Here is a 10,148-nt window from a genome sequence, read left to right as displayed (position 1 = left end):
TAAATACCATTGGCCTACATTATTTTGTGTCATTGAATGATCTGCCAGGCATTGAGTGGAATTGACTGTAGTCTACCTGCCTCAGTGTCTCAGGTAGCCTAGTGCACCATCTAGTGGTGAATGTAGCCTATAGATCTGAGGAGAATGCTCCTTCTACGCCTTCTCACGTGAATGACTATTTCCCTACTGACGGTGGCGTCAACTCCCCACGCTAGTGTTGAACATTATTAATCAATTTGATAAAAAAAAAACACGTAAATTATGAACAAGAACTTCACGCCCTTCTGGAGAGACTTTACTGGGTGGTGGCGACTGGCGACACGAGGCTATTAGGATAAAACAACCTGTCTGTTGTTTTAAGTGAAGTTGAAAGATATAAAGTAATCCACTTTTTTTTTACCAACATCTAACTGTAGCTACTCATGTCACAACACGCCTCTAAATGATTGGGATTATTATTTCCATAATTTTTCTTCTCCATGTCTATTTACGTTCATCGCCGCTAGACTCCTTGGCTCAGAGCCACCCTTCTGTATTTAGCCATACAGTACATCATCACTCAAGGAATTCATTCAAATCACTAAACTTGGAATGAGAGGCTGAATTTGTCCATCTGATCGTGGCTCTATTTCGAAATTATGGAGAAAGGCACATCACTCCGAGGTAAAATTGACAAATTGATTCATCCTTTCATTAGCTAAATTGACGTTTTTACTTTACGCTCCATTAATTTTGTTCCCCAGAGAGCTTTTTTTTTTGCAGGTTTGTTTTCGTAATTGTTTTGTCTGATCGGGATGTTATTCAATTGGTTGGGCGCTGGTGAAACAGAACTCTTAGGGGAAAGAAACAGCTAAAAATAAATAAATAAAATACCAGTTAGGAGTTAGATTAATTTGTATTTGTCATGTTTGTAGACACCTCGACGGTTGACACGCACAAATTAGGTGAGGGGTCCTATATACTCCCCCTGTTGTTTCAGTAGGATAATGTGGTCATTAAAGCTGAGGGGAAAATCCATTAGAAAATAGATACCTGTTAACTTCGATGAATGTTATATTTATTTGGCAATGGACAGTAACGTTACTGTGATTTTGAATCAATATGGATTGTGAATGAAGGAATAGGCTAACGCCCAACTGAATACTGTATGCCTAAGTAATGAGGTATTTAGGCAAATCCCAACCTATAATCACTTTGAACTGTCTTCATGGTCATTCATTTTGTAGACAGCAGTGACCTACTCAGGGATCCATCCTATGTCAGTGTAATCTACCCTTTCTTTATGGTGTTGTTTCCAGGTGTGATGATTCAAGTGCCTTTGAAGTCAGTCAGTCAAAAGCTGGGATCCTATGTGCCTGACATATATCTTCTGACCACTGATAATATAGGGCATAAATAGCCATATCATTGCATTGCATGTAACATCACTGTACTAAAGCCAGAGGTACCCAATCAGTGGCATAAATGTATGGCCATTTCGCCAAACGAAGATGTGTGCATTGACCTCGTAGCCTTCCTCTGCTTCAGACTGTCTCTTCCCTGTAGGTGAAGGCAGATATAGACATATATACTGTGTTCTGAACAGGTCTTAAGAGTCCTGCTGCTGATGTGTGAGTCACTGTCATTGCCTCAGCTCTCCCATACTCTGTCACCATCCTTTCAGCTCCAGCTCAATGGAAATGGCCTTGTTTCCTCTGCTTCAGACTGCTTTGTGTTAAACTCCTGCTTTGCAGCCTTGTCAAACCCCCCACCACCACCACCACTACCACCACCACCACAGCCACTACCACCACCACACAGACAAAAACTCATTATTAGCTCCTGTATTCAAGAATTTGCTAACAATAACATGGCAAAAATAATGAGGAACAGATTGATCTGTCAGTTAAATCCATATAGGTGTCAGGTGGTGCCATCACAATATGCATTTTTTGTTTTGTTTTGTACATCCACAAAAAAAGGTGTGCTTCTTCTATTGAAAGAAATGCTGCTGACAAGGGCAGTCATCAAGAACATCATCAAGACAGCTTTAAAGTTGAGTTTCACTTTGAACATCAAAATATATTTTTTAAATTAATTCATGTATATTCTGTGAATTTGTCAATCCTCCATTCAACATCTCTTCTCTTGTAATTCTCGGATTCCCTCCATTTGGTATGGGCTAGTTAGCACTTAGCAGGGGAACCAAAATAGCTACAGCATACAACTGTTGATAGAATAACAGTTACTCAGCTGCTCGAGATGGACGCCAGATACATTCAAATAGTGAAATGAGGGACGCCATAGCTGAATGGATAGAGACTGAGGCTGTCTGGGGAAACAGAAGGTCCCCGGTTTGCCTCCCAGCCCTGGCTATGTGTCTAAGTGTCCCTGAGCAAGACACATACTGCAACCCCTAAGCCCTAACTGCTCCTCCCTGAGCGCTCATCATAACCATCTGAACAGACATCAGCTGGGTTAAGCTGAAACGTAACATCCCCTGTGCGACTACAAAGGTCTTCATTTCCCTATTATAGTGGAGACATTTGACCATATATTTTCTGTCAGTAACCCCAAAAGCAGAGGCTGATTGGAGGCAAAATGTTCCCCTGTCATCCTTTGTTTTGGATTGAAGGTCAACGGATGTCTGATCGATGGGGAAAAACAGCCATTTTCTTTTTACAAAGTAATTAATTGAGTGTTTCTCTTTACCCCTCACAGCATTATGGTGAACCTGGCAGCTACCAAACTATTCACCCTCTCCAGCAGCCAAACTCTCCAGAGATGCTCACCAGTTCAGACCAATCTCTCTCTCTCACAACTGACCCTTGCAACTCAGGCAGGTCCGGTCCAAGGGGGGCAGCTGGACAAATCCACGTCCAGTCCTCCCTGTCCCTCCCTGAGCCTGAGGCCTGGCGGACTCCCAGCTCCACTGCACGTCATGGCCTGGCCCAAGGGTCTCGTTCCAACTCCTTGCAGGTCCCTCGTGCTCTAGACGAGTACCTGGCACTGCCACCCAGGGCTGCTAGCTTTGATTTGCCCTATAGAAGGGACGACGGCTCTTCTGAGCCAAGCTCGGCCTCCGTGAGCCCCCACAGCATGCACAGCAGGCGACGGGGGGGACTCGTGGACCAGAAGGATGTGTGCATGGCCCATCAGGCCCACAAGATCCAGTGCACTCCACAGGCCCGCAGGAAAGAGTGGGAGTAAGTACAAACAGGACAGTGGAGGCTCTCTCCCCAGATTTACATGTTCAACATTGAAAAAAGAAACCACAGAGGAGGGTCAAAGTTCACATCAATATAACTACAGCATGTTCATACAGTATCACATGATTATACATTCACTGTTTGTGTTTACCTATTGCATGACTATTGCAGTGGCTTTAATTCTTGTCCATGGGTAAATGTGAAGAAGGCATGGTTTAGTTTTAATAATTGCACTGAACTGGCAAGTAAAGAAATTCCCACTGCTTTCAATTGATGTTACCTACCAGTTGCTTTGACTATGGTGTTTTCTGTTGTTGTTTTATGCATGCGTTGGTGTGTTCGCTGATCAGTCATGCTGATACGCATTATTAATGGTGATGCTAAGTACACTTGCATGTGGAACTTTGAACCCTGGAGCCACATCGCTCTGATTATCCGGTTACCATCACTTGAATGTGGAGTGGCACTCCATCACTGTAGTCCCCCACCCCCTACCCTTCACTGCTTACACCCCTGTCCATCTTCTCCTACTGTACCTCCACACTCTCTACTCTTCTCTTGATTGATGTATTGTTCCTTTCTCTTCGCTTTTCTCTCCTCTTACCTGTTACTCTTACATATGCACACATACAGTGTGTACAGTCACACTAACACACACACACACACACACACACACACACACACACACACACACACACACACACACACACACAATTATACAGTAACGGTGTACATGCTGTCTTACTGTATGTTCCGCTTCCATACTCATGCACATCTCCAGCGACTCATTCAGCACACGTTACATCGAAAAAGAAAGATCGGTTGGTGGTGCCTCTGTCTATGTACAGTAGTACAGTACAGTAGTGGTTGATGAATGAGCTTGGCCATCAGAAAGCCTAGAAACAGGATTTTTCATTAAAACATGTATTGTGTCCATATGTCCATTAGGGGATGCTACAGAATCAAACTACAGTAATCAGTCAAATAACACAGAACAATCTAAATGTGAAGACCTTTTTCAGCTATACAAAAGGCCATGTGTTGCTTTGGCTTGAATGATGCTCAACATGTATTATGGTATTACGGTATGATATGGTAATGGTTTTGTTATATTGACAAAACATTAAAAGCTAGTGTAGTATTATATAAAATTACTGTTGAGTTTAAGAAATGCTTGTTTTGCAGCCTTTGAGGTTAATGTCAGCATTGCTTGGCTAACACAAAGTATTGAAGAAGGCACATCTATAATTTCATATAGCTATTGCTTATTTCAGTAAAATGTAGGGTTATCAAAATCACCATGATGTATGTAAATGTTAGTTGTTAGTCGGCTCAAACTGACATAACTCGGTGTGTCTGTTGCTAGGGAACAGAGAGTAAAATAAAAACCACTTAAAACCACTCCAATCAATGGGGTGAAAGCCTGTCGGCAATTACATAAATGCTCTTTTTGAGTTATGGTGCTAAGTACACCCATTAAAGCTTTAACTCACAGAACATGTCACCCATAACTCTGCTTCGCCAGTATTCTACTGTATTTCTGATACAGTATGCCTTTCTGGACTGAGAACGCTGCATGCTCCATATTACCTTGAGGGGAAGGTAGTCATCTCTTTGTGTCATTTATGGCATCAGAAACAGGCATTTTACTTAAAACCACAATAACCCTTTGAGCCAAATGTATACTTTGTTGTATGACCACATCACTTATCCAAAGATAACTGGTTTTCAACTATAAAATATAAATTGATGCATCGTACGACAAAGTAATTAGGCCTGACCCCTCAAGCTCAGTTTGCCTTATTCCAGGTAACTTGTTAAATGCTTAATTTTAAATTGATAGGAGGAGATTGTATCATACTTTGATTGGCTTTTCCTACATTTTACCCTCTGACAGACCATCAAAACATGTCACGCTGCTATTTCCAGCACCATCTGAGTAGGCTGCAAGGAGAGCTGAACATACTGTAATGGCATTACAAAAACCTGTAATCATCATTGCAGTGATTGCTTTGAAATGGACTAGCGTACATCTGCACTACTCTGGTAGTAGATACAATATGCTGAAGCAGAGATGGGTGGAAATAACGCTGGATTCCTGCAACTTGTTCCTTGAAATTGTCCAGTTGCAGCCTTTATTCACACAGAGTGAATCCTTGACACGGTGTGCTAGAAGCACAGTTACCCTGAGGTAGGGGGTGTGTGTGTGTGTGTGTGTGTGTGTGTGTGTGTGTGTGTGTGTGTGTGTGTGTGTGTGTGTGTGTGTGTGTGTGTGTGTGTGTGTGTGTGTGTGTGTGTGTGTGTGTGTGTGTGTGTGTGTGTGTGTGTGTGTGTGTGTGTGTGTGTGTGTGTGTGTGTGTGGGAAGTCATCTTTCTGCTGTAGGAAGAAGAGGATGCTCTGTTGTGCAACATGACTTTTGTTGGCAAAATGAAATGAAAAGAACAGAGCAGAAATGCAATGCTATGTCGCTATGGAAACAACTGTTAAGAGAGAGAGAGAGAGAGAGAGAGAGAGAGAGAGAGAGAGAGAGAGAGAGAGAGAGAGAGAGAGAGAGAATGTAATGTGATGTAGAAATGGACAAATGTTTTCACTGGACTACCATCATAGATCTCTCTCTGGAGGGGCTTGTGTTCAGTGGAAACAAACACTTGTTCAGTGGAAACAAGTGAACGATACAACACAGAGCTTATGAAAGAAATTGTTATATATCGTTCATGTAAGAATACTAACCCTGTCATCAGTTTACCTGCAGTGCACCAATAATCAGAACAATGTACTCATGGTCATGACTCATGATGACTACATACCATTATGTCCAAATGTATGATGCAGATGACCAATGTGTTATATATAGCATCAGGTCATTGTTCCGGTCGTATTACATAAACTGATACAGGGGTTTGTTACACAGAGAGTAGGAGGGGGAGGGAGCAGAATCAGAGCATGAAGTTTGGAGGCTCAGCATGCTCACTTATTCACATTAGATTGACTTTTTCTTCCAGGTGATTGTTTTCTTGTTTACTTAGTGTCAGCCTCACCATAATCTCTTGGCTGATTTCAAAATATATTTTGGAGATGCCTTCATTGTGTTGTACACAGCTAGACATTCACAGAGCTGCAGCCATATACATTGGTACTGTATATGCTTATATGAACCTCAACCTGGTGTCTCTATTGTGGGGCTGTCATTATAGGTGAAAATGTTCAGGAAAAAAAATCCTAATTCTTTACAATGCATTATGAGCTTGTAGTTCCACTATATGCACTATACGCTGTACGACAATATATATATATATTCAGTATATTATTGATAGTAGACGTTACACAACAGAGGATAAACTGGTTGGTTTGTTGCTACAATTTAGTGTAATTTACATCAGTCGAATAATATCATTTTCTGTGATGCTCACCGTTGGGTCTAAAGTGGAAATCTGAGGAAATACAGTATATAGACCTCTGTCTGCTCTAAGGGGAAGAAGGCAGCAGATGGAGAGAGGGAGTCCAGTTGCCTAATGAGGTCTCACTCACCTTGAGTGTGTGAACCCTTCCTCTCTGTCTGTCTGTCTGTCTGTCTGTCTGTCTGTCTGTCTGTCTGTCTGTCTGTCTGTCTGTCTGTCTGTCTGTCTGTCTGTCTGTCTGTCTGTCTGTCTGTCTGTCTGTCTGTCTGTCTGTGTGTGTGTGTGTGTGTGTGTGTGTGTGTGTGTGTGTGTGTGTGTGTGTGTGTGTGTGTGTGTGTGTGTGTGTGTGTGTGTGTGTGTGTGTGTGTGTGTGTGTGTGTGTGTGTGTCTCTCTCTCTCTCTCTCTCTCTCTCTCTCTCTCTCTCTCTCTCTCTCTCTCTCTCTCTCTCTTTCAAAAAGGGAGCAGCCCTTAGATCTGTTTCATGGCCTATTTTTACTTCTGACTTTTACTCCAATATTAGCACAATGACCCAGTTTTAGAATATTTTAATAGTACCATGGCTGTCTGTCTTCACTAATAACAGTAGTCCATCCATAGTATCAAACTGTGGTCCATCATGTGGTCCATGTGCTATGAGGACATTCGATTAAGTAATATACCTTGGTCATGGGAATTGTTATAACATTTTCTGAGGCATGTTACCCCTGTCTGTAGTTTAATGCATTTTTACATCGCTCTCTCTCTCTCTCTTTGACTTCCATCCTGGTTCAAGTAGCCCTACATAATTGATTTTTAATAACATAGCCTATGCTAGGCTTATTCAGAGACCAAACTTTGGGGGGATTTTTTCTTTTAAATTTGACGTGTTCTTAAAATATACATAGGCCTATAGGCTATGTTCCCCTAGCCCGACATTTTCAAACAGCCATCGTGAAACACCATGTGGGAGGGTGCTGCTGCCTCAACTGTGCCTACTAGTTGGCGTTATTTGCTGCCTAATTTTCAGCAAGGTGATAACATTGAAAGATGACAGTATTCCATGCAAGCTATTCGCCTGCCTCACACTTTAGATTGTTTGGTGTGAAAATTAATTAATTAAATTGGGCTCATTCTTTCAACGTGATCTTCCTGTTTCCTGCGTCCTGTCCACTAAAGTTTGCAAAGACTTCGGATAGTGTTTTTTTATGAACAGCGTATTTTTTGCAGTTTTAGCTCTCATGCTGCCGAGTGCCGAATGATTTTTATTTTTAATAATTTTATGCAGACCTCGCAAGGAAATTGTTGGATAAACTCGATGGATATTTCACCGTGCATCTGGTGGTTGTGATGCGCATACATTAAAACTTGCCGAGAGCTCTGCGCGCGGCGGCTTTCCCAGTCCGAACAGATGGAATGAAAGAGATAGTCTGTGCAACCGAATCCTCAGAGGTAGATGGATGTTTCATATTTCCTTTGGTACAACAATTGATTGTATTATAAATGTGGTTCCTGACGGATACGGATTTATATGCCACCGCAACTTTGGGGAATCGTATTTGCATTCAAACAGGTTGGCTGGATTGAAAAGTGGATGTTTTATTCTTCTCAGCGCGTCAGATTGTTCACCATTCGCCTCCTTTCGTGGCGGATAAAAACATTGAACCAGTGCTATCATCCTAAACCTGATTTTCTTCTAGAATGGCTCGTTTCGGAGACGAGCTTGCTCCGAGCACGATGGACTCCGGAGACGGGGATGCGGAGCGCGGTGGAGACGGCCAGGACGCGGAATCCTCTGGGTCCTTGATACAAGCCAAGGCACAGAGGGCTCGAACCATGGCCATGTACAACCCCGTCCCTCACCGACAGAACTGTCTCACCGTCAACAGGTCGCTCTTCATATTTGCGGAGAACAACATCATTAGGAAATATGCGAGGAGAATCATCGAGTGGCCATATCCTTCCACATAATATGTATGTAGGCTGTTGCCTATATAGGCCTATACAAGTTAAAAGCAGTTGGCATTTATCCTGGTTAATCTGTGTGAGTATGTTCATCGCTTGTACTAGAACTAGATACTACCAGTTTGCTGTTAGGAAATCGCCTGACAGGCTAGCACCACGGACAGCTCCCGGGTAATGGCTGCTGTAATTCAAAGATTTTCACTTGATCTCTGGGCTATATTTACATACCTTAATAAATAGCAGTAGAAAGTAACTAAGTACATTTACTTAAGTACTGTACTTAAGTACACCTTTGAGGATATTTTACTTATCCGGAGTATTTCCAATTGTCTATACTTTTACTTCTACTCCACTACATCTCGGAGGGAAATATTGTACTTTTACTCCACTACAATTATTTGAAAACTTTAGTTACTAGTAACTTTGCTGTTATAAATTATTATATGAAAAACATACATTAACCACTTTAGCCCTATTTTATAGGCTATTTGTACTTTTACTGTATACATTTTGAAATCCAGACTTTTACTACTCCAGACTTTATTTCTATATTGCAGTATTGGTACTTTTACTTAAGTAAAACATCTGAGTACTTTTTCCACCACTGATAAATAGAAGTGATAATTTGGTCCTTTTGTAACACCTGCATGGCATCAGAAAAGGATCCCATAGAACTTCTCCTGAGTTCAGGGTCATTTAAGTTTTTTTTATTATAAGTAGGCCTACTGTAAAATATATTGGTGTTGCTATCCACATTCCCTGCACTTGCTTATTTGCATATTATTCTATACTTTTAGGGCATTAGTTCAGGGAGAACATAACTCTTTGAGATATACAGTACCATGGAGGCATACTGGTTTGAATACTGTAACAAAAGAATGAATCAAGGCAGCATAACTCAAACATTTATTTTCTTATGACTTTGTGGGCTTGCTGCAGTTTATGCTTTAGTGTAAGGCAGGAGGTTAGCATGTGGCGATCTGGTTGCTGTGTGGGTGGGATGTAGGCACATCTATGCTGCCTCAGAGCTCATTGGAATATGAACCTGGCCATGAGTAGGTGTTAGTACAAAATAGACTATCTGCTTGTTGCTTTCCGCTGTAGAAATTACCACCCAAGTCTGCAGTTCTGACTGCAAAGGGGAGTTTATTCCAGAGTTTGGGAGCCAGGAGGGAGAAGAGTGGAACGTTGTCCAGGGTGTTTAGGGAAGGCTCGGACAGCATGCCATTATTAACTGATCTAAGTGAGCGGGAAGGGTTATAAGGGTTGTAGGTTGTCTTGAAGGTTGCCATGCCTTTGGTTGCTTTGTAGGCCAGCATCAGTGTTTTGCACTGGGTGCGAGCAGCAACCGGAAGCCAATGAAGAGAGTGGAACATGTACATGTTAAGGTTTCCTTTTGGGTTGTATAGCATAATCCATAATAATTCATAATTTCAATGATATGTCACCCACAGGCTCTGTGGCTGTGTGGGGGTAGGCAAATGGTAAAGATGAGCTGACCACTGACAGACACTAGCATCACACAAGCAGGGTTGTGTGATTTTGCAGCAGTGAGCTGAGGCACATTGTGGGTTCAGAAGCATGGCATGTCAACATACTTTCTGTCTGAGTCACCTGGT

The 10,148-nt window shown here is 42.0% G+C and overlaps 1 protein-coding gene across 1 annotated transcript in view; it reads left to right on the top strand.

Annotated features, from left to right (window-relative positions):
• Nucleotides 1–3,063: 3,063 nt before the first annotated feature.
• The window catches only part of LOC311045052 (voltage-dependent R-type calcium channel subunit alpha-1E-like), a gene marked incomplete at its 3' end in the record, with an annotated part of 59,245 nt that continues 52,160 nt past the window's right edge, over nucleotides 3,064–10,148 (top strand). Inside the window, 2 exon segments of the mRNA XM_084056864.1 lie at nucleotides 3,064–3,185; nucleotides 8,265–8,519. Of these exon segments, the coding sequence (XP_083912990.1) occupies nucleotides 3,079–3,185; nucleotides 8,265–8,519 (362 nt within the window). The 5' untranslated portion in view covers nucleotides 3,064–3,078.

The sequence above is a fragment of the Gymnoscopelus microlampas genome (assembly GCF_963454915.1).
Source record: "Gymnoscopelus microlampas genome assembly, chromosome: 5".
In the NCBI taxonomy this organism is placed as follows: domain Eukaryota; kingdom Metazoa; phylum Chordata; class Actinopteri; order Myctophiformes; family Myctophidae; genus Gymnoscopelus; species Gymnoscopelus microlampas.
This window is presented reverse-complemented; position numbering and strand designations above follow the sequence as displayed.